The sequence below is a fragment of the Hemicordylus capensis genome, chromosome 7 (assembly GCF_027244095.1).
Source record: "Hemicordylus capensis ecotype Gifberg chromosome 7, rHemCap1.1.pri, whole genome shotgun sequence".
NCBI lineage: Eukaryota > Metazoa > Chordata > Lepidosauria > Squamata > Cordylidae > Hemicordylus > Hemicordylus capensis.
In genome coordinates this window covers 11,056,952-11,080,730 of record NC_069663.1, presented here as the reverse complement: position 1 = coordinate 11,080,730, position 23,779 = coordinate 11,056,952, and the positions used below count along the sequence as shown (strand labels likewise).

General features: G+C 44.7%; 1 protein-coding gene across 3 annotated transcripts in view; it reads right to left on the bottom strand.

The window, feature by feature from the left end:
* RPS6KA1 (ribosomal protein S6 kinase A1) overlaps window positions 1-23,779 on the bottom strand; it is a 145,473-nt gene that overhangs the window by 105,732 nt on the left and 15,962 nt on the right. The window contains exon 1 of one of the 3 annotated variants that reach the window (XM_053268334.1): window positions 13,573-13,795. The exons of 1 other annotated variant lie outside the window; for it this stretch is intronic. In XM_053268334.1, coding sequence (XP_053124309.1) covers window positions 13,573-13,659 — 87 coding nt within the window. In that variant the 5' untranslated portion in view covers window positions 13,660-13,795. Of the gene's footprint in view, window positions 1-13,572; window positions 13,796-23,779 lie in introns of those variants that run through there. One more of the 3 variants, XM_053268332.1, reaches the window with a different exon arrangement.

Genomic DNA, 23,779 nt, shown 5'->3' with positions numbered 1-23,779 from the left:
TTTCTCTAACAATGATTGACAACTTTTAACTTTAAATGGAAGTCCCTGGTTAAAAATAAACTTTCCCAATTCAGACTTTCTCAAGTCACACATCTTAGAGATGGAGATACAGGTGGAAGTGGCCAGCCTCAAGAAAGGCACATATATAGGAAACCAGCTAGTTAATTTTAAACTGGCAGAATACTTAAGTAACACACTAATTCCTAAATTTAGGCGTGCCTTAATGCTTGCCCGTGTTAACGCGCTGCCTTCTGCTGTTTTGGAAGGAAGATTTAAAGGGTACCATTTTCATCTCGACTCTGCCCATGTGGCTCTGGTGCTGTGGAAACTACCGCTCACATCATCCTATATTGTGATTTGTACAGGGGCATCAGCTAAGGTTAATTGTCCTGCTTCTGGAATTTTTTTTTTTTTTAAATATTTTATATCCCACTCTTCCTCTGAGGAGCCCAGAGCGGTGTACTACATATTTATGTTTCTCCTCACAACAACCCTGTGAAGTAGGTTAGGCTGAGAGAGAAGTGACCGGCCCAGAGTCACCCAGCTAGTATCATGGCTGAATGGGGATTTGAACTCGGGTCTCCTCAGTCCTAGTCCAGAATTCGAACCACTACACCATGCTGGCTCTCTTTTAAATAACTAAAAATTAATAAATAAAATTTAGATTGTGAGCCCTTTGGGGACAGGGATCCATCTTATTTATTTTTGGAAGGAAGATTTAAAGGGTATTTATTAATAATAAATAAATAAATAAATAAATAAATAAATAAATAAATAAATAATAAAAACACCTTGAAGAGCACCTAAACACCATAGGGGCCACAGAAATCACCATCAGCCAATTACAAAAAGCAACATTACTGGGAGCAGCCTATATTCTGCAACGATATCTATAACAGCAGCAACAACATTGACAATAAAATTCAGCCATCCCAGGTCCTTGGGAAGGACTCGATGTCTGGATAAAACAAACCAGTCAATAATAACTGTGTGACTGTGTAAATAAACAAACAAATAAATAAATAATATCCCCACTTCTGGAAAATTTCCCTGGCCATTCTGATCATTTTAATCTTAACCTTTTATTGTCTCCATTTGATAAGGGGATTTCTATCCGAATGGCAAGATTCTGTTATATGGTTTGTAAAACTCGTTCTGATTTTTTGTAATGTTTTGTTTTTGTCTGGTCCATGACCGAAATAAAGTGCTATCTAACTATCCTTGCTTGAACAAGGAAGGAAGCCATAGAACCCCTTACTACTGTGTGACCAGCAACAAAATGGAGGGCACGCATGGGCCCATATTAGGTTTGCATGTGTGCCTTCTATTTCTTAGCTGGCTCACACAGCCAGATGTGAGCTAAAAGCCCTGTGTGAAGAACACCCTGGTCATCTGTGGTGAAGAGGAAGTCTCCAGGGGACCAGGCAGAAATGGTTTACAAAATTTATTCTCCCCTCCTTCATTTAGGCCACAAAATTAGGTTCGTCTGCGGCTGCCACCAACTCATTTGGTGGCTACTCGGGAACGGGCCTTCTCCATTGCTGCCCCTGGACTTTGGAATGTGCTCCCTGTTGAAATAAAAGCCTCCCCATCTCTGGCCACTTTTAAAAAGGTGCTGAAGGCACATTTATTCACCCAGGCTTTTAATTAGATTTATAGTTTTAATACTTTTAATGTTGGGTTTTAATGCTAATGATTTTAATGTTTAAATGATTTCAATTGCTTTTATTTTGATGTAAACTGTTGTGAGCCATTTTTGGAAAGACAGTCTATAAATAAAATAAATGATTGAAAGAACCATCTACAAACAGACTAGCAAAAATAGCAATGGAATAGCCAGACAGGTCCACACAAGTTGTTTTATACACAACTCTTTGCTAGAATGCAAGTACCCATGCCCCAGATCCTACTATACTAGCTGCCTCCACAGGCAGGTCAACCGTTTAAGGTTAAACTCCACTTTTTGGCAACTACACAGATTAACGGCACCTCCCACACCATCTTCTATCAAGGTGAATGTTTCTAGCATCGAGACAAGTTAGCCCAAGGCAAGTGAGCAGTTCCATGCACAGGGCAATCCCAGGATTTTATGACTGGTAGGGACAAGAAGGTCACTAACACCCACTCTAAGGAAGGATTAACCGTCGATCAGCCCTGCCCACGCCAACCAAGTTAACTCCCATAATCCAGATCACAATATACCACATGCAGAGCGCCAAAGGGGAAATGCAGCACAACTGTATTCAAGCTATGACTGGGTGACATGTTGGTTCAGAGCGACTGTCACTCACAGAGCATGGTGGCAGGCTCTTGTTAAGGGGTTTTTGAGTCTGTTACTGTTTACACACAGAATCTCTCGATTCGCCCGCCCCGGTTTAAGATTCATTCCTTTATCCCAAGAAACCTGGGGGCCTGCAGTGCTGTGAGAGAATTCTCAGCACATTCCTCAACACGGAATGCCCAGGATATATTGGAAGAACTTTTTAATGGTTAAAGGAACAAAGAACAGACCTGAGCTTGTAGCATCAATATGCCCAGATGTCAAACAGCATTAATTGCCTAGGCATTTCATAGGAACATGGGAAGCTGCCTTGTACAGAGTCAGACCATTGATCTATCTAGCTCAGTACTGTCTACATTGACTGGCAGTGGCTTTCCAAGGTTGCAGGCAGGAATCTCTCTCCCCTTCTCGTAATCAGGTTAGTAAACGTGTATGTCATTTATGCAATGCTCCTGCATAGGAATAGGGAGGGAAGACGCGACCAAGAGGTTCACGCAGATGAGACAGTAAATCTCTTCTGGAAAGGTTTGTATGGTTATGTGCAAAAAGACAAGAGTATCTCTTCTAAACAGCAATGGGACAAATTGTGGAAATGGATGTCGGACGTAACCCCCCCGATTACCTGATGTGCCTTGAAATCCCCCACCCCCGAGTTACAGTACTACCTGCACATACTTCATAACCTTGTGTGTTTCCAAATCCTTGTGTGTAAATCTTTGTAGATATATCATGTACAAACAACCACTTTGTATATAATTGTGCTTTGGCAACGTACTGTATGCTTTGGTAGTTTGTTGGTTCAATAAAAAAAAATCTTGTCCTATTTAAAAAAATAAATAAATTTTGTCCTACCTGGAGATGCTGCCAGGGATTGAACCTGGGCCCTTCTGCATGCAAAGCAGACGAACTATGCCTCTGAACTGCACACTGGACGACAGCCCCGCCCCATTTCCTTCAGCAGACCACACACAGACTCTGCTGGATGGCGCCCACAGAAATCAGTTCAGCCCCAGTGCTGGGGGAAGTGTGGCCAGTCAGCAGAAGATGCAAAAGCTGCCTGTCCAGCAGGATGAATGAGTAAATCCCAAGCCTGACAGAAGCCCTGTGTGTCCGACACTGTTAACTTTCCCTCCGATTATCAAGGAGTTATTCCTCCTGATCACCAAACCAACACATTTGAATTAGAGGAAGAAAGTAGCCACTGAATGCACAGAGTGGCTTCCCTTCTTCTAGAGCAGGGGTCTCAAACGGCAGCCCACTAGCTGCTGTTAGACTACAAATGCCATCATCCCTAGTCACAATGGCCAGTAGTCAGGGATGAGGGGAGTCCTAGTCCAACAAGAGTTGAAGGGCCACAGCTTGGGCCCCTTGCTCTAGTATCCAGGGCTAGTTTACGTATTTATTTAAAGTATGCGTATCCAGACCCTCCAGTGCAATACTGCTCAGGTCAGCTCACCATGACAACAATATGAAATAAATAAAGTTCAGTTTAAAAACTACACCCAGTGAAAACCAGATTTACAGATTAAAAACCTACTGGAGATAGTCTGGGAGTAAAAACTAATAAGCCTCTCAAACGGTGAATTTGTAAGTGTTCCTTAAAAACCTTAAGGGAACTTGGCAACTCACATCTCGAAGGCATTCTGAAGCCAAGGGGCCACAGCCAAAAAGGCCCCGTCTCCTCCCTGCCAGCTAGATCTCAGGCCACCAACAGGGCCCAAGTTATAAACCCAAGGGCACTGGCAGATTCATAAGGGCAAACCCTGGCTCCAAGCCATGTAGGTCTTTAAAGGTCAAAACCAGCACCCTGAATCTAGCCTGGAAGTAAACTGATAACCAATTAAGCTGCCGCAGGATGGGTACAATACATGTGAAACAACTAACTCTCACGAGCATCCTTGCAGCACCATTCTGGAACAACTGAAGCTTCTGAGCTGTCTTCAAGGGCAGCCCCACATAAAGCACTCTGCGGTAATCCAACCTGGATTACTAGTTCATAGAAGCACATTCATTGCTGAATAACGGCAGCATCGTGGCAACCAGCATCTCATGTGAATGAACCCTCAGAGGTTATACCACCTCCATTCTTTCTACTGACTGTGTTGACACATTCAACTGCAACATTCCACATCGAGATAGTTACATGCGACCAGCCACAAGTGATATGTAGTTGAAACATAGTTAACTGAGAAGAGAATGCTTGGTTTATTTTTCAGCATCTAGAGCAAGCCAAAACACAAAGCCGTTTCCTCATTTTCTGTAAGAGCTCTGTTGGATGTGATGCAAGACGCAAGTTCCATCTGTACCCGCTCACTTTCCCCGGGCATGTTGCTACTTGATGCTTTGGCCTTTCCACAGGGCATGGATGGCATGCAGGGAATGGGATAGCTAAACACAAAGCCCAATGTAATACAAGGGAAGGCAATCGGCCATCTAAAGCAACCTTTCGGAGTGGAAGAACCAAGATTTTAAAAGGCTTCGCAAACCGGGCGGAACACACTGTCCCAGCCCAGTTGTGCTTGTTCCAGATTCCAGGGTAAGTGTTGAAACCTTGCAGATATGTGGGTCTTCGGAGAGGACACCAGATTTTATGGTCCACTTGTTTTCATTGTGAACAAGGAAAAATATACCAAGTGTCCTCAAATGTGTGTGTTCTAATTAGAGGTATATGCTTCTCTTCCAACATAGCTGCTTCTAACAGGTTTCTAACTTCACCTCACCTAAGGATCTAAGCCATCTTCTACCTTGTCCCAAACACACAAAAACTGCCCCAAAAGTGCAACAGTCATTCTACCCTCCAAGCATTCTCCCCATTCCCTCTAACATCCCCACCTCCATCCTCCAGACAAGCCGCAGACCAGAGTTCACTACACTTCCTTGCTGTTTGGGGCAACCAGGCACCTGTGTTTTCTAGCCCTGAATGGAGGAGCTGGTTGGTTTTTTTGAGAGAGAGAGATGTATCCTTTTAGTACATCAGAAAACCCATAAACCTGCACCTTCAGCCAGAGCCTACATGGCATAGTGACTAAGAGACCACTTTGTCAGTGGCAAAGAAATCTTCGAAATTTCACCTCTGCCATGAACTGATTTGATGGCCTTAGGCATAGGAAGCTGCCTTAAACTGAGTCAGACCACTGGTCCATCTAGCTCAGTATTATCTACACAGACTGGCAGCAGCTTCTCCAAGATTGCAGGCAGGAGTTTCTCTAAGTCCTATCTTGGAGATGCTGCCAGGGAGGAAACTTGGAACCTTCTGCATGTAAGCATGCAGGTGCTCTTCCCAGAGCAGAAACTCTCTTAGCCCTGGATAAAAAGAAAACAAAAAAACCAACAACTTAGAAGAACATATTCAGACTCCATCACCTGTGAGTTATAGGGACAAACTCTTCCATTACATTCCTCATATCTGAAGCATGTAGATAATAGCCTTACAACATTGTAAGACAGGGCTGCACAACATCAGCCTTCCTGCAGAGGTTGGACTACAGCTCCCATCACTCCTAACTATTAGCCACTGGGGATGATGGGAGTTGTAGTCCAACAGCAGCTGGAGGGTCCAAGTTGTGTGGTAAGTGAGCAACAAGGTAATACGCTTCGAACACTCCAAAGAGCTATACTAGAGGTGGCCAACTGGAGGCTTCCCAGATTGTGGACTACAACTGCCATCACCCCCATGATGAGAGCCGTAGTCCAACAGCAGCTGGAAAGCCTCAGGTTGGCATCCCCCCATGCAGCACCAATGCCAAGCATTATTATTATTCATCCCGAAATAGCACACACCAGGAAGGGCTTTAACACTTAATCCTACTAACTGTATAAAGTGGCCTCTGGTCATGCAGAATGAAGAGGCTGAGCAAATCATGAGTAGAGATCTTGGGCTGTATCGCTTCAGTCTGCAGGGGCGTTTCGGAATGCTCCCCAACATCTGCTAGGGAATTTATGTAGCCCTTCTCCAAATCCACTAGTTTACTAACACGAAAGGAACATTGAAGAGTACCAGACCAACCACCTGCAGTCTGAAGTGGTACAGTCCAGAATTCTAGCATCTCATTCTGCAGAGCGTGCAGGATGTGACTCTTACAGGCCGACACTTTGGCCATCCTGTTAATCCCACACCTGTTCTCGGCTGCAGCACAAAGGAGGAGCATCGTTTTGCTTCTCATACCAGGCAAGCCGCAAAAGTTTTAGGTGTCTCTCTCCATAACCGGGAACAGAGCTACCCTTCGCCCATCATGTGATGGGAGAGAACAAACACTTATTTGAGCGGTCAGGAATTTGAGAGAATGGGCAAGTCTCACTCTGCAGGCAGAGTTTATTATACTTCTATCCTGGCCTTGCGCCAAGGAGCTCAGGGCAGCAGGAGTCTTCATTTGTGTCTTCACAGCCACCTTGTTAGGCTGGGCAGGAAGAATTTGCCAGGAACCCGGGCTGGTCCCGGGTCACACAGTGAGCTGTGAAACTGAGTAAGCATTTGAACCTGGGTCTCCTCAGCCCTGTTCTAATGCTCCGGTCCAGAGGTAGCCCATGTGTGGCTTTCAAGCCACTGCTGAACTACAACATCCATCATTCTCAGCTGTAATAAACTGTGGCCAGGGGTGATGGGAGTTGTAGTCCAGCAACATCTGCAGAGCTGCACATTGCCTACCCCTGCTTTGGCCACAACACTGAGAAAAAAAGGCACGTTTTAAAAGTGGTGATTCTCTTTATTGAGCAGGGGGGAGAGCAACTGGCCCTATCCATCCCCAGCACAGCATCCCTGGTATTTATCTTAGGTTTCTTTTTAGATTGTGAGCCCCTTGGGGACAGGGAGTCATCTTTATTTATTTATCTTTCATTTCTCTATGTAAACCGCTTAGGGAACATTTGTTGAAAAGCAGTATATAAATATTCGTAGTAGTAGTACACTATACCAGTGCACTGTGGCAGAGACCCTAATCTACAGCATAGGTGATGAAAGCTGTGATCTTCACTATTTTTCAGGTGTGTGCTATGATGAAGTGGGGGTTTGTATTTGTTTCGGTGTTCGTGATATGGTTCAAAGTTCTACTGGAGGTTTTGTATTGAAGGTAATAGAAGCCACAAAAGCCCTACAGTGATCGGGCAGAGGGGATTCCATAGGCAGGCTGGCCATGGGTGAGTCTCTGTGACAGTTAATGTCAGTTTAAGACTGTTAAGGTTTTCTGCTGCTGGTTGGAAGCAGTGTTCACTCTAAAAGGGATTCCCAGATGTTTGACTACAACACCCAGAATCCCCACACAAAAGCCATTACAGCTGGGGATTCTGGGGGTTGTAGTCAATAACATCTGGGAATCCCTCTTAGAGGGAACAATAGTTGGAAGGTGTGCTTCATGTAGCTCTGCCCATAAGAGAATCATTATATGTTTTTCAAGCCAGAATACTGTATTTACCCAAACAGAAGCTGACCCCCTTTAAAAATATGGGAGAAATATGTTATAATATTTACAGAAAAGGAAAAGGGGCCTGAATTTAATATAACCCCACCCACCCACAATTTCTAACATCAAAGAACTTGGGGGGGAAACTAGTCCTGGATTCAGGTAAATACAGTAAATCCCTGGTTGTTGTTTATTCCACATGGCAGCTTTATTGTCAATATATATGTTAGTTAGTTAGTTGTTTATTTACGATCTTAGATCAAACATCAATAGACACAGAATATACACAGTAAAGAGAAAAAACAAAAACAGAAACAAAATCTAAAATGTTATCAAGTAGATAAAATCAGGAACCTTTGACAGTAACCGATTGCTGTGCTCTAGCTTCTCTTAGTTTGGTCAATGTGTAACAGAATTTAGCTCAATATATATGTGAAAACAGAGGAACTCTTGCACAGAGATCCTGAGAGTCTCGAGGTATCAGGGAGGAGGCTGAACATTTCCTCAAGTGGGGGAAGCAGGCTGATATTTTTGCCACAAACCACAAGTTGAGGTGTCACAAGGGCCCCTTTGGCAAAAGATTCTCGGTGCGAGAGCCATTTCTGCCGATACGTTTCTGGGCAAAATACAAGGTGCTGGCCATAACCTAGAAAGCCCTAAACAGCTTAGGCCCTGGGTATTTAAGAGAATGTCTTCATCACCATGAGCCCCACCGCCTGTTGAGATCATCTAGGGAGGTTCACCTTTAGTTGCCACCAACTCACTTGGCAGCTCCTCGGGAACGGGCCTTCTCCTTAGCTGCCCCTGGACTTTGGAATGTGCTCCCTGTTGAAATAAGAGCCTCCCCATCTCTGGCCACTTTTTAAAAGGTGCCGAAGACACATTTATCCACCCAGGCTTTTAATTAGATTTAGGGTTTAAATTTTTAATGCTGTTTTAAATGATGTTAATGTTTTTAATGTTCAAATGATTTTAATTGTTTAATTGGTTTAGTCTTGATTGTAATTTGTGTGTGTCTTGTAAATTGCCTTGAGCCATTTTTGGAGGGGTGGTATATAAATCAAATAAATAAATTTCCCACTCACACTGTGAGCACTGAGTTTTTCCAAGTGCATGCTGCAGGGCGGGGCGGGGGGTTACGAGAAACAGAGCCCTGTCACAACCCAGCACCATTTTAGAAGGTACGCACAGACTGCTGGGAAACAGACAGATAGAATTCTATTACAATCTATACCAAGTGCTGGTTATCACCTATAAAGCCTTTAACAACTTAAGTCCAGGGTTCTTAAGAGAGCTTCTCCTTTGTCATGAATCCTGCTACCTATTAAATTCATCTGGGGAGGTCTGATTACAGTTGTCACCAGCTTGTTTGGTGGCAACTCAAGACTGGGCCTTCTCCACGGCTGCCCCCAGGTTTTAGAATACACTCCCTGTCAAAATAAGAGTCTCTCCAGCTCTGGTTTCTTTTTACAAGACCCTAAAGATGAACCTCTTCTCAGGTTTTAATTTTAAACTGTTGAATTGTTTTGGTCTGTTTACACATTTGTTGTATTTTAAATTATGTATACTGCCTAGGGACACACACATGAGGTAGTATGTAAATATAATAATAAATAAAATATTGAGCAGCAAAATACAAGATGTTTTCCACATGCCAATAAACCAAATATAAAAGGAAAAAAACACTTGTAAACAAATAGGCAAGGATAAAAACATGGCTCAAGGTAAAACACAGTCCAAAAATACACCTCAAAAATAAATAAATATGTTTCTTATTAATGATAACATATGTATATACCACCCAAAACCTATATCTCTGAGTGGTTTACAATAATTGGGCATGAAAACATAGTTCAGGGTAAAATTAATCTCATTAAAAAAAACAAAGATAAGGCTAAAAGCATAGCTCAAGGTAAAACATAATCCAAGGAACCCGCGAAATATTCCTAAGAAATAGACCATCATGAAAACATAAAACATGGCTCAAGGCAAACACAATTCAGGAGTTCTTCTGCAAATGCAAATAGTTTTGCTACCCCTGCTGGGAAGCAGAGTCCTTCCCACTGCTCCCCATCCCACAGAGCTCTGTGGGGAAAGCTCTGAAAGGACTACACTTCCCGGAGCGCCATGCAAACCTTCCAAGATGGCACTGGAGCTTGAGATGAGAGCAGTGTTCTCTGCAACAGAAATTCCCAGATGTTGACTACAACTCCCATCATCTCCAATGCAGTGGCCTTTAGCGGGGGGTTATGGGAGCTCTAGTCAACATCTGGAAATTCCTGTTCGAGGGAAACTTCTTGAGCAGTGGCACCTGTAAGGAGCCCCACCAATGCTGGAGAAAGCACGGCACGGCACAGTACCAGGGAAACTGTGCGGAGTAATTGGTTTTGGCTGAAGCTTTGCACACGCCTAACAAACAATGAGTCAAAGAGCTGCACTTAAGGCCAATGGGGGCCTCCACTGGCTACTGGGCCTTGCCATGAAGTTCATTGGCCCAAAGGTCAATGCAGCCCTTGGGGCCTCCATACCTAAAAACAAAAGCCAAACAAGTCTGTGAACCTTGACTCCACATTTCACAGTGTGTGAAGGGATCAAATTATGCCTTTGAATGAGAGGACAGCATTCTTTTCAAACCAAGTACTGAAATCCGAGGAAACTCCTTGGGGACAAGCGACTCTGAGAAAGTTTCTCCCCGCCGCCCCCACCCCCACCCCCACCCCATCTCATTTTCTTTTAGCTAACGGGAAGTTTAACCACTCCGTTGGTTACTACATCAAGCCAACTGGCCATTAAGAATGAAAAATCACTGCAGAGAAAGTAGTAGTGCCATTAAACAGATCAATGGCTATACTGCAAACTGAAGGCATGCAGAAAGACTTTTGGGGGAAAAACTGCAGTTAATAGGACTCCGGACGAGTTGCGTGGATTTCATTTCTCCACCAATGGCTACTGGCATAATCCAGATCTGCCAGACACTCAGATAGGTCCTGTCAACAGTCAATAGAGTCTGGTAGCAAATGAGTCCCCTTGTATCCTTTCAGTAAGAAACTTCAAGTCAAGACTCATCTCTCCAAGAACAACACCCTGCCCACTGCGCATGAATAACACTCCCGTGGTGATTGAACCTTGAACATTTTGCACAAATGTGGATATGCACCAATTAACACTGACGCACTGGCTAGCACGACCCATGCTTAACTTAGCAGAAGAGCCAGGCTGAGGTGATTTCAAGGAGTTTCCTTTTCTCTCCTCAAGCCAACACCCCTCTGCTTTAAGAGCTGTCAGGGTGCCCCAACTAACTAACATTTGGGCACCGTTTAGTGTCCCCACTTCCCACAATTTAAGCATGCAGAGTGCTCCAACTCACAGCAGCCGGCATGGGCCATGAAATCAGCACCACTGGCTTCCTCCAGCCCTCACAGGGATTTCCTAGGAAACCCCTTTATACTGCTGGATGTGCACAAGCAAACTGAACCCAAAGCATCAGAAGCATCACTGCCACCTGCACTTAGCCTAGATCAATGGTGGCCAACCCGAAGCTCTCCAGCTGTCGTAGGACTACACCTCCCATCATCCCCGCCACAATTTATTACAGCTGGAATGATGGGACTTGTAGTCCAACAGCCGAGAACCCCAGGCTGGGCACCCCTTGCCTGGATCTTCAAATATCACTTCCGAAGGACCAGCCTAGGTGCATCCTTTCTGAACTCTGCTTCCCCCACCCGCACCCCACCCAAGGCATCACTGCTCCTTATCCAGCTTTGCTTTCTCCACATTTGTCATGCATGCAATTGTGAGCCTTCTGGACGGAGATGGTCTCTCTCCTTCCTGTGATCTCTAGCACCCAGCACACTGCATTAGTTCACACTGCTGAACTAGTGCTTAGAATGTAAACTGTGGTGGTTTGCATGCCACCGTAATGCCGATATGCCATATCTACCTGAATCCAAAGCTATATTTTTCCAACTTTTATGTCAGAAATTGGAGACTTATCTTAAACCCAGAGTCCTCTTCCTTCTGGGTAAAAAAAAAAAAGGTGGGGTATAACCTGTATTTAGCGGCCTTCTTAAAAACATATTTATTAAGAGGGCCATCTTAAATTCAGAGTCTTCTTCTATTCAGGTAAATATGGTACTATTTTATCCAGAAATAAACAGCCCAATTCTGTATACAGTTACTCTAATGCAAGTTCCACTTTATTCAAGCAAGCAAAGGATTGCAGCCTTAGTATTAAATAGGTATTAAACAGCACTTCTCCAGGGGTGTAGCTATAATTGAGCAGATGGGTTCAAAGAGCCTGGGCACCCCAGCTCCACCCCTCCCTATTTTCTTCATTATTTCCCTCACTCCAGAGCAAACACAGTCCCTCTCTCCCCTAGCTATGCCCCTACATTTCTCTCAGTAATCCCTACAAACAACCCTGCACGGTAGGACAGCATCATCATTACGGCCATATTGCAGATTTGGGGGAGTAGTAGAAATGAGGCAGGATTTGAACAAGAAACTTCCACTTTATGTTCCACTACACTAGCTCAGCTGGTTTTGTTATCGAATAACTGTGGTGCCATCCTGATGTCCCAGAAGGAGTACAATTTCTCTCTCCATTTATCCAGGCATTTTCCTGATCTTATCACAAAGATCGTGTTTCAGGCATTGAGGGAAAATGCCAGTCTATCAAGCACTAGAAACCTCAAGGACTCAAGATGCTTGGTGCAAAATGGGAGCCTGTTCTGAGATCATCCGAGGCAGAAGTCATAGCCTAAGCCTCTCAAGGTGCAGCCCAGCAGCAAACCACAAGGATTCCATTCCCCAGGGACACAGACAGGAGTAGCCTCGGCAGAGCAAGACAAGCCAAGACACTGCACGGATGCCAGCCAAGAACAAATAAAAATCCCTAGTGGGTTTTTATTAATGCAGGAGTTTAGTGCTTATTTTCTCTCCCTCTGCTTGGCTTAAACAGAAGAACTAAACCGTGTCAGAAGAGCTGAAGTCTGTCTGCTCCTGTGTTATTGCTCAGCCAGCAATCAAGAAAAGCAACCCCAAATACACACAGCTTTCTCAACTCTTTTACCAACAGGAGGAGAAGGAAGGCCGGCCAGGGCCATTACTTGGCACAGGACTTCGCTGCAGCTCATAACGCTGCGCATTGATGAGGGGCGGCAGTGATGAGGTTTGGATTACTTTAATTAGCAGGAAGAGCTCTCTAGAGCAGTGGTTCTTTCATGTGGGGTCTGCCAGATGTTGGTGAACTACAACTCCCAGCATCCCCAGCCACAATTCATCCACATCTGGCAGACCCCACATGAAGAACCACAGCTCTAGACGGTCACCTTTAATAGCCTCACAAGCACTACTCTCTTTGTGCCCGAGACTAAGCAACAACAAGAGTCACTGACACCCTCTCTGTCTTTTTTCCTCCAGGGTGCAAAAAGTAAGGGGCCCGAGTTGCATTGCCCCCTTTCCCAAACAGAAGTCCCTAGCCTAGAAAAGGAGGCTTGCGTGTGTGCACACCAGTCTGGATGATGGGCGCACATATCCTCCTCTCCCAGGCTAGCCCAGCGCCAGCACGGGGCGCGCGGGGGGGGGGGGATGAGGACAAGCACAGAAGGGACAAAGTGCACTTATGGATGAGAGATCTACATCCCACATATATTAGATGCCTGAAACAGAAATGGAGGAGGGGGGCTTGCCATCCCAGCTACCCCTCTGGAGCCGCGGAGCGGGTGGGTGGGGATCTCACACCTTTGCTTCCCTTTCCATCCCAAGCACCATCGAGAGCAGGTGTTGACCCGCCAGCCTGCCCTCGGGGTTCCTCCTCTTGCTGCTGCCGCCTCCTCCTCCGACCGGGCTGGAGACTGAGGCGGCTCGCCCTTCTCTCCCCCTGCGGCGGCTCACCTCCCCGTCCAGCTCCACGTCCAGCTGTTCCATGCCCAGCAGCTCCACGTCGGGCCAAGGATCCTCTCCCAGCTGGGCAAGCGGCATTGCGGCGGCGCCGTCGTCGTCGTCGAAGCCCCGGGCAAGAGCGCAACTCTGGCTCTCGGAGCGTGCCTCCTAGTCCTCCAGCGACCCCGCCGCCGCTGCGCTCGGGCGCTTCTTCTGCCCCCCGAAGGCTAGTTCAAGCGCCAGCCTCCCCGAGAAAAAGGCGCCTAGCGCCGGCCCCCGTCGCCTGATTGGCTGCTCGGCCTTGCGGGGAAGGAGACGGCGGCTCCGCCCCGGCTTTGGGGAACGCTCGCCGGGCTCAGGCTGCAGTCCGAGGAGGGGCGGGACTCGGCGCTTCCGCGGCGCAGCTACTCCAGGTAGCAGCAGATCTGCTCCACGGCGCAGCCCTTTCTCCACCCCCGCGAAGCGAAGGCTCCTTCCACGAACCGGATGAAGCCATCTATCCGGCGTGACGGCCGCTCATGCGGATCACCGTCCGCGGCCCGATCCGAACTCACTGCGTGTATGAGGAACATAGGAAGCTGCCATACTGAGTCAGACCGTTGGTCCATCTAGCTCAGTGTTGTCTGCGCAGACTGGCAGCAGCTTCTTTAAAGTTGCAGGCAGGAGTCTCTCCCAGCCCTCTCTTGGAGATGCTGCCAGGGAGGGAACTTGGAACCTTCTGCATGCAAGCAGGCAGGTGCTCCTCCCAGTGCGGCCCCATCCCTTCAGGATAATATCTTACAGTCCTCACCCATTTGTATGCAACCAGGGCAGACCCTGCTTAGCTAAGGGGACAAGTCATGCTTGCGATCACCCGACCGGCTCTCCGCCCTCTTAGGAAGCAAGTACTATTAGGAAACAAGCGCCAATGAATTTCATGGGGTTTATTCCCAAGTTGGCTATCACACCTTTAGGTTTGCAGCAACCATCGAAGTAAATATCGGCGGTTCACCTTTTCTTTTTAACAAATACCTCCTGTTTTATTCCAGATATTCAGAGATCTCTATCAGATGCTTATAGGAGTCAGCCAGCCTGAATAAGGTTGCAACCCGAAATGCTTTCTTATGCCTCTCTTGCACATAAAAATCAGTGGAACTTTCCCTTGAATAAATCAGTTTAGTGTTGCAAGGTTAGAAAGATCAGGCCCATTCACACATTGAAGTCATCCACACAATCAACAACTGTTCTACCCGGGTTTGGGAGATGTGTGTGCTCCCAATTTTCAGTTGCGTGGAAGCAAGGTAAGGGGAGAAACTACCCAGGTTTTCCTTGCTTCCACACAGCTGAAAATTGGGAGCACATACAGAGCTCATGATGTTCAACACTTGTAGAACGAGTGCACAGGTACAGAACTTTACACAGATACAGTCACTCAGTCACATGTTATGTTGAACACACGTACAGAAGTACACTTTCTATATGTACCATGCATTTTAAGGGCCTGTATCTGGGCTCACTTTTAAAATGAACACAGGTACAGTCATGCACACAAACACGTGTACGAGTGTGCAGACAGCTGTACATTCGTACTGCATGTCTAAATCGGGCTCTCATTGCCTCTCAAAGCGTGGATTGGGAGCAGGGAGGGGAATCCTCCACCTCCCTAATAGATATTTTAGGGCAGGAGTGACCGACCTGAGGCTTTCCAGCTATTGCTAGACTACAGCTCCCATCATCCCCAACTGCAATAGGCTGGGGATGATGGGAATTGTAGTAGTCCAACAACAGCTGGAGAGCCTCAGTTTGGCCACCCCTGCTTTAGGGCCCTGCATTACCCCTTCTTTCTGTGTGAATTGGCAAAATGCTAATAAGCGCCCCTTGAATTTTCCTAGAGTGCTGGGCCTGGGCTCCTTTCATAGAGGGTGTCTCGCTCAATGCAACTCCATCCCTTCCCTTAATACATTAAGCTGTTTTTTGCTGAGTCAGATCATGGCTCCATTGGGCCCAGAACTATCTACTGCCAACTTTTAAAATCTGATAATGATTTCCTTTTAAACAAAAAACCAAAAACCACCCACACGACACAGCTATCATATATACACCATTTCAGAAAGATCCCCTGTAACAAGATGCAGCCATCATTCTCTCCAATTCGAAGAATAATGTGGCATAGTATAGATCTTTAGCACTCTAAATGTAGAAACTGGTCTCCAAACAGTGAAAATTGATTGGTCCTTCACTGTAGATTTTTGATGTGCTATTAAGGTTACTGATGCTAACAGGCTTTCAGGTTCCCCTTCACTGTCCTGCTTTCTCACAGGGGGGGCAGGCGGGTGTCTGCTTCCCAATGTCTTTTGAAAGTCATCTGTGCTGTAGTCAGCATATGCAACTATCTGCTCTAACTGGCAGAAGCTCTCCAAAGCAGAGGTCTTTTTCACTGGAGAGTCTAGGAATCAAACCTAGGACATCCTGCATGCAAATGTGAACTCTACTATTTCTCCATCTGACTGGGTACCACTGCCATTCAACCAGTGCTTGGCTTTTGGTAAGATAAGCACCAGGGCCTACTCTTGTCTCATCTAATCCAGGGCTGCACAATTTTGGCCATCCTACTAGTTTTGGACTACAGCTCCCATCATCCACAGCCACAGTGACCAATAGTCAAGGATACTGAGTTGTAGCCCAACATCTGCAGGAGAGCCAGGGTTATGCACCCCTGCTCTAATCCCAGATGACGGGAGCATGCTGTAGATCAGGGGTTCTCACACCTGGGTCCCCAGATGTTGGACTACAAGCCTTAGACCATTGTGGCTGGGGATGATGGGAGTTGTAGTCCAACAATATCTGAGAACCCTTATAATAAACAGAGTTGCCACCTTTTGTTTTCTGGTTCTATAGATGCTACCTTTCGGAGTCCACTTGCTGTGCTTGTAACAGCAGCCTGACAACAGAGTTAGCAAGTGAAACTTTTCCACTTGTCTCTCCAGGTCAGGAAAAAACAGCCACTTGTTAACTTGTTTCAGACTGTAGTTAAAGGCACAACCAGTACAAAAAAGGCAATGCTATTGGTGGGGAAAAGGCACTCTGTACATACTCAGAGCACTCTTGTTCTTGAATGTTCCAATGCTGAACCCAGACTAAAATGAAACCGATTCAGCTTTCTTTTCCGATGATATTGCTCTTCTCCACAGTTATTTAGGTCTCAAGTACAACCCAACCATAGCCATCGCATCCTTGAAGAGACTGGGACCTTCACACTTCCTGCCTCCAGTCCCTCTGCTCAGGTGTAACCCAATCTTCCCTTTGACTCAGCTGCAAGGATGCTGAAAACCCCATTCAAGAGACAAGGTGGACTGCATAATGATGCAGGTATCCTAATCCTAATGAAATCCTAAATCAGGTATCCTAAATCCCAGTGAAATAAGCACAGTTAAAAGGGCAAAATCTTATTTATTTTAATAAGATTTTGCTCTAAATTGTACATCCAACTGAATGTCCATCAAGAAGTTTTTTAAAAAGAAGAAGAAGTTAGGCAGCATGAACTGGATTACCAAACTGAATTTTCTTAAGGCGTTATGTAGCTTTTTGGAAATTCCACCACAGCCCAGTAACAGATTTAGGCACAAGCTAAGTAAGCTACACTAGGACATCACATTATGAGGGGCCTCTGAATAAGAAAGAATTACTACATTTTAAATATTACGTAATGTAAAACATAATTTAAAATTATTTCTAATGCAAATAGGCCTACTACAAGATAACTCTTCTTGTTAACTATTAGTTTTTTGTTGCTTTATAAAAATCCAAGCTTTATTTCTATTTCATTGTCCATTTTGTTGGAATATTTTTTAGCCTACTTTCCTTAAGGAAAATAAGGTCACTCGGCATTCTCTCTGTGTGTGTGTCCCTTTCAACTTTGCAATGCTTTGACCAATATGAACCAAATTGGGTACAATTCTAGGGACACTTAGGGACACCTGAACAGCGTGGTTTGTGATGATGTCATCCGCCCCATTTCAAGATGGAGGACACATTAACATTTGAGGCACAATCAAATTTGGTACAGCTGTAGGGACAAATTACGCCTCAATGGCATAATTCGTAATGTTGTCATCCACCTCAATCCAAGATGGCGGACGCATGAATGTTTGCAAGTGGGCTAATTTGTGGATCGCCCAATCGATTTGAACCAAATTTGGTACAATTGTAGTGAGTGACACATAGGGACACCTCAATGACACCTAATTTTGGATCATGATATCCGACATAAGCTTATCTCCTTAGATATTAGCCCATATCCAGCCTGTACTGATTCCTTTTACCTGAATTTCCTTTTAGCAAATCAGAATGGCTCTAGGTCTTATAACGTGGCTACGTTTTGCCTCATAGCTAGCAAAATTCACTCAGAGCTCATTAAGAACTAATATTCTATGAGATTTAACACTGCTCTGTATTAATTATATAATTTTGCTGTCTCGCTACCTTTATAATCAGTGTCACTCTGTCATTAGTCTTGATTAACCCTTATATATACAGTTTTATCTTCATAGTTTTAACTTTTAGCGTCTTTCACTTACTACACTAAGTAACTTTACAGAGATTTTCATTTTGTAGGTGTAGATTGTTTGAACCGGTTTTGTCTGTTTCGCTATTGTCTGTTTACCCGAAATATATGTCTCTGTCCATAATGTTACATAGAAAAATAGGAAACTGCCTTATATTGAGTCAGACCATTCGTCCATCTAGCTCAGTAGTGTCTACACACTGATGGCCAATGGCTCTCAAAGGTTTCAGGCAAGAGTCTTTTCCCAAATCTACCTGGAGATGCTGCCATGGATTCAACCTGGGATCTTCTGCAATCAAGGCAGGTTCTCTACCACTGAGCTACGTCCATTATTATCTTCTCAGACCATCGTGAAACTAATTGCCTACCACTGCCTTTGGGCATCAAGTTGTCTTGGTATGAAAAATATCTCCTAGAATGTAGGGCCTAATCCTGCAAGCTCTTTGAATGTCAAATCTGACGACCTATAAAGAAGTCTGAAGTGTAGAATTCTTGCAAGGAAGATAATGACCATACCTTTTCAGCTTGGTCATTTAACTGCTGAGAAATCTCTGACCCAGAGGTCAAACTTTCCAATGATAAACAAGGGAAATAAGTTAAATATAAATCAGTTTCCCTTTGATTTACTAAAAAAGCTGCCAGGCAGCTGGTACAGTAAACAGTATAATGCAGCTTTTCATTGTCAAGGTCACAGTGAGAAGTCAGCGGCCATGTCCACAAGGTTTGCACATGGAATAAGCCAAGCATGGCAGATAATTGGAAATCTGTGCTGTTCATTCCTCCCCCTCATTAGCAGACTGATTATCTCACGAATTTAATCTCAAGGAAATTGGCATATTGACAGTGCGCCTGACAATGATAATGGGGAGTTAAAATATTAGAGGCGTCTTGATTTTAAATCACAAGTGAAATGATCACACGCTGTTCTTGCACATCAGAAAAGTGCCAGGAGAAGACTGACCAAAATCAAGCAAGCAAAAGAATAGAGCATACAACTGGTACTATATTATGGGCATGTAAATAACCTCATTACCTGGTCACCTGTGGTGACCTCCAGGAGACCAGGTAGTGTTTGGTTTTGGTTTTGGTTTGTCTGCAGATTTGAAGTTTCCTTTTAGCAGTTCCAGAATTGATTACTGTTATTAAGACTGACCAATCTACTTATCCTGTATGTCGAGGAGGAGATCTAGTCTTGTGGTTGTTGGCTGGTTGTGCCATCAACTTCTGGCGACCACAGAGCCATGTGGTTTTCTTGGTAGAATACAGGAATGGTTTACCATTGCCTTCTCCCGTGCAGTATGAGATGATGCCTTTCAGCACCTTCCTCCTATATCACTGCTGCTCGATATAGGAGTTTCCCATATTCTGGGAAACACACCACTGGGGGTTCGAACCAACAGCCTCCTGCTCTCTAGGCAGGTTGTCTTCCTGCTGCACCAGGTCTTGTGTTAGCAAGCATGAATTGTCCTTTTTGCTAAGCAACATCCACTCTGGCTTGCATTTGAATCGGAGACTACATGTGAACATTGCAAAATATTCTCTTTAGGGGATGGGGCCACTCTGGGAAGGTTGGAAGTTCCTTCCCCAGCAACATCTCCAAGATAGGGCTGAAAAAGACTCCTGCCTGCAACCTTGGAGAAGCTGCTGCCAGTTTGTGTAGACAATACTGAGCTAGATGGACAAATGGTCTGACCCCGTATGGCAGCTTCCTATGTTCCTATGTATATATTTAAACTGTACACAGAGCTGTCACAGATTCTTGCCTTTAATGGCCATTTGGCCCCACTTTTTACAGTTTTTTCCCTACACCCAAGTGTCCACACACAGGAATGTAGGACACACACATGCTCTCTCTTTTTCAAAAAGCATTTAACAAAGTCTCTCACCAAAAGCTCTTGAGTAAACTTAAATAATAGAACAAGCAGACATCCTTTTAATACAGGAGTTTTCAAACTTGGTTCCCCAGATGTTGTTGGTTAAAGTCCATTATGGCTGGGGATGATGGGAGTTGTAGTCCAACAGTATTTGGAGAACCAAGTTTGAGAACCTGTATCTTAATTGATTAGTGACATGCTAAAAAATAGTAAGTACAGCATTCAAATAAGTGGAGTGCAACAGAGGAAAATAAGTAGCAGAGTTCCAGGAGCTGTACTGGGGCTGTTTTTAACTTCATACATGATCTGGAGTTAGGAGAAAGCAGTGAGGTGGCCAAGTTTGCAAATGACACCAGACAAGGTAGTGAGAATCAGAGCAGGTTGCAAAGAGCTCCAAAAGGTTCTCTCCAAACTGGATGTCTGGGCAACAAAATGTTAAAATGCAGTTCAATGTAAGTCATGTGATGCACGTTAAGGCAGAAACCTCCCAACTTCACACCTATAGTGATGGGATCTGAACTGGTGGCAACTAACCATGAGAAAGTGCTTGGGATTGTGGTGATCTCCATGAAAGTGGAAGAGATAAATTGATGGAGGACAGTCATCAATGGCTACTAGTTTTGATGGGTATATGCTGCCTCTAGGTTCAGAGGCAGGACGCTTTTGAATGCTAGCGGCAGGAGAGCAACAGCAGGAGAGGGGGCATGCCTTCATCTTCTGCTTGTGGGTTTCCCAGAAGCATCTGATGGGCCACTGTGGGAAACAGGATGCTGGACTAGATGGGCCTTTGGTTTGATTGAACAGGACTCTTACATTCTAAAGCAGGGGGGTTCTCAAAATTGGGTTCCAAGATATTGCTGGAGTACAACTTCCATCATTCTCAAGATGGCGTGATGGGAGTTGTCGTCAACAACAGCTGGGGAACCAAGGTTGGAATCAATGTTCTAAAGTTCATGCTGCAATAAATGTGTTAGTCTTTAAAATGCCACAAGATTCATTATTTTTGCTGCAAGAAACTAACACATTCATTCTTCTCAAAGCCGCCCATTATTGTGAGTTTACAGATTTATGTTTTGCAGGCTATTAATGCTGGAATTTAAATGGTATCTGTGAATGCAAGATACTTCCTACTAGTTATGACAGCTACAGCATGGCATGTAAAGAGAAGATGAATAAGGCTGCCAGTTGTCAAGTATGCCTACAATACTACCTTGCATGTAATACAATTATGACACCTTTGTAAAAGCTTGTCTGAATGAACTTTTGTAGAGCTTGTCTTTGCTCTTCATGTAGACTACAGTGAACTTGCTACAGCCACAATAAAAACAATGATAAAAAGAACACAAACATTACCGCCATTCACAGAGATGGCTGCTCCTTTGATGTAAGAGCTCTTGAAGACATCAATGAAGGCAAACAAAAACATAGTAAGTGACATCAGATGCTGCCTCTGGAGCACACTAGTGGAATCTCAGTATGGTCTTTCTTTAAAAAACGGAATGCAAGCCTAAAGAGCCAACCCATTTGGCCATTTCTTCTGAATTATCGCTCTAAAAAGGACATCAGTTCTAAAAAGGACATCAGCAAGCTCCTCTTGGGGAGTCTATACCATCATTCCCTCAGCTTATCTTTTTGGATGTTCCTTTGCACTGCCTCCCCATAGGAAGGCTGCTTTATACTGGCCTGGTTCACACAGTCCCTCACATCTAGGTTTAATGTGGGTTACTGACATTAATGTGATTGTGTAAAGCCGTGCCAAGGTGGTTTATAGCCCAAGATGAATATGAGATTCCTACTTTGGCATGGGTTCACACAATCATGCTAGTGCTTGTAACCTACTTTGAACCTATGTTTGAATGATTGTGTGACCCAAGGCCTCCCCCAAGTCAGATCATTGGTACTTCTTGTTCTACAGGGACTGGCAGCAGCTCTCCAAGGTTTCAGACAGGAGTCTTTCGTAGCTTGCTTGGAGATGGAGGAGAGCTGTCTTGTGGTAGCGAGCACAGACTGAGGGCCTAAGCCAGGGACTCCCAAACTTGGGCCCACAGGACCAGAACTCCCAGCATGATTGCAGATGATGGGGGTTATAGTCCAGCAACAGCTGGGGCCCCAGCGTTGGGAGTCCCTGGCCTAAGCAGTTGTGATGCAGGATCTCTGACCTTTTTCCTTTTAAACTCAAAGCATCCTTGTGAGGCTACTTGATCCGGGAAGTGGCACTGGAAATAGGGTGATGGTGGCGAGCCCTTTTCTCCTGTGCCATTTCCCCGACATCGAAATCACACCCCCTCCCAAAACTGTTATGAACTCCAGAAAGGCAGGTGGGAAGCAGGCAGACTGTGGGAAGAAAGGGTAATTGCTTCCCCCAGAGGTCCTACTCTATGAGATATGACGTGCAGGAAAGTGGAACTTGCAGTCTCTGTTGAGCTCCCTCCCTTTCTGCCTTTAGATGCCGAGTCAAGACCTGACTATTTCAACACGCTTTTGAACTGGGTGGAAAGTGATTATCTAAGCCCCTTGTAGCGTCTCCTTTGGTTTTGTCACTCTTGGGCCCTTTCCAGATTAAACACTACAAAAGTGTCACGATGGATCTCCTGTGTGTACTTCCGTACTTCCGACTGCAGAAACACTGCAGTCCCTGTGCTGACAGCAAGGTGTCATTCAGACTTCCGATGCCTTCTTTCGGATTTATGTTTGTGATATAGTGCTACAACATTGCAAGTCCATTGCAGAAAGATAACTGTTTTTTCCCCTCTGTAGGAGTTTGAGATTCTTGAGGTCATTTTCAATACGATCCTGCCAAATCGAAGCATTTTACCCCTGTTTCATGTGTAATCTGGAAAGCACCCTAATGAATGTTGCTATTAGTGTTTTTTGGAATGATGATAAAAATATTGTATCTGTTTTTAATTTTTAAAAAATCATTGTTAATTGTTAGTTTAAATAATTAAATAAATAATAAGCCTTCAGGGTCCTGTACAAATGGAAGGCACATCAGAAAATGTTGGTAACATACATACATAACAGTCTGTGAACACCTTCAGACTCTCATTTACAAACCCTCAGAAGTATTCCAGCTTTTATCAAGTATGCAGAGCAAGGAGATTTTAATAAACGTTGTCACCCATTTCCTCCCACTCCTACAATTTACACAATTCCAGCCTTACCTCTGTCTGAGAGTATTGCATATCATCTACCATTTGAAGATCTCAGAAGAAGCAGGTCTAAGATCAGAATTAATGCCCTTTTTCTGGTAGGCTCTGGGTGTTTCTCAGCTGCCTGGTACATAGAAATTCAATGTACTGTTGCTTTTCCTGTCATGGTGGAGCAATGATTGGGAAAGCTGAACTTGTTCAATCTTTACTTATTGTGCAACCCTTCAATGTAGAGAAGGAAGGCTGGGGGCAGGGGAGGTTGTGATAGTAGTTTAGCTCCTCTTCTTGAACTAGAATTCAGTAATCCAAAAACCTTCGGTTTAAGATGAAAGTTAAGATGCTTTACATTTTCACTCGTGCTTTGAAAAGAATGGAAATGACAAGTTAAGGTGCCCATCTTCCACACCATATAAGCTGCCTATAATGGCAGCTTTAGAAATGAGGTTCCATACACCCACACTTTGCCTTGGTCTTTCAGTTGGACATTGGGCTGAGGAGGGATGCATCTAGACAGACATTTAACAGGTGTAGTTTCCCTAATCACTTCCTAGAGATGCCCTTGATGCATCTCTAATCAAGGCAAAGTGTGGGTGCATGGAGCCTCATTTCTAAAGCCATCATCATATACCAGACTGTACAAAGTCTTTACA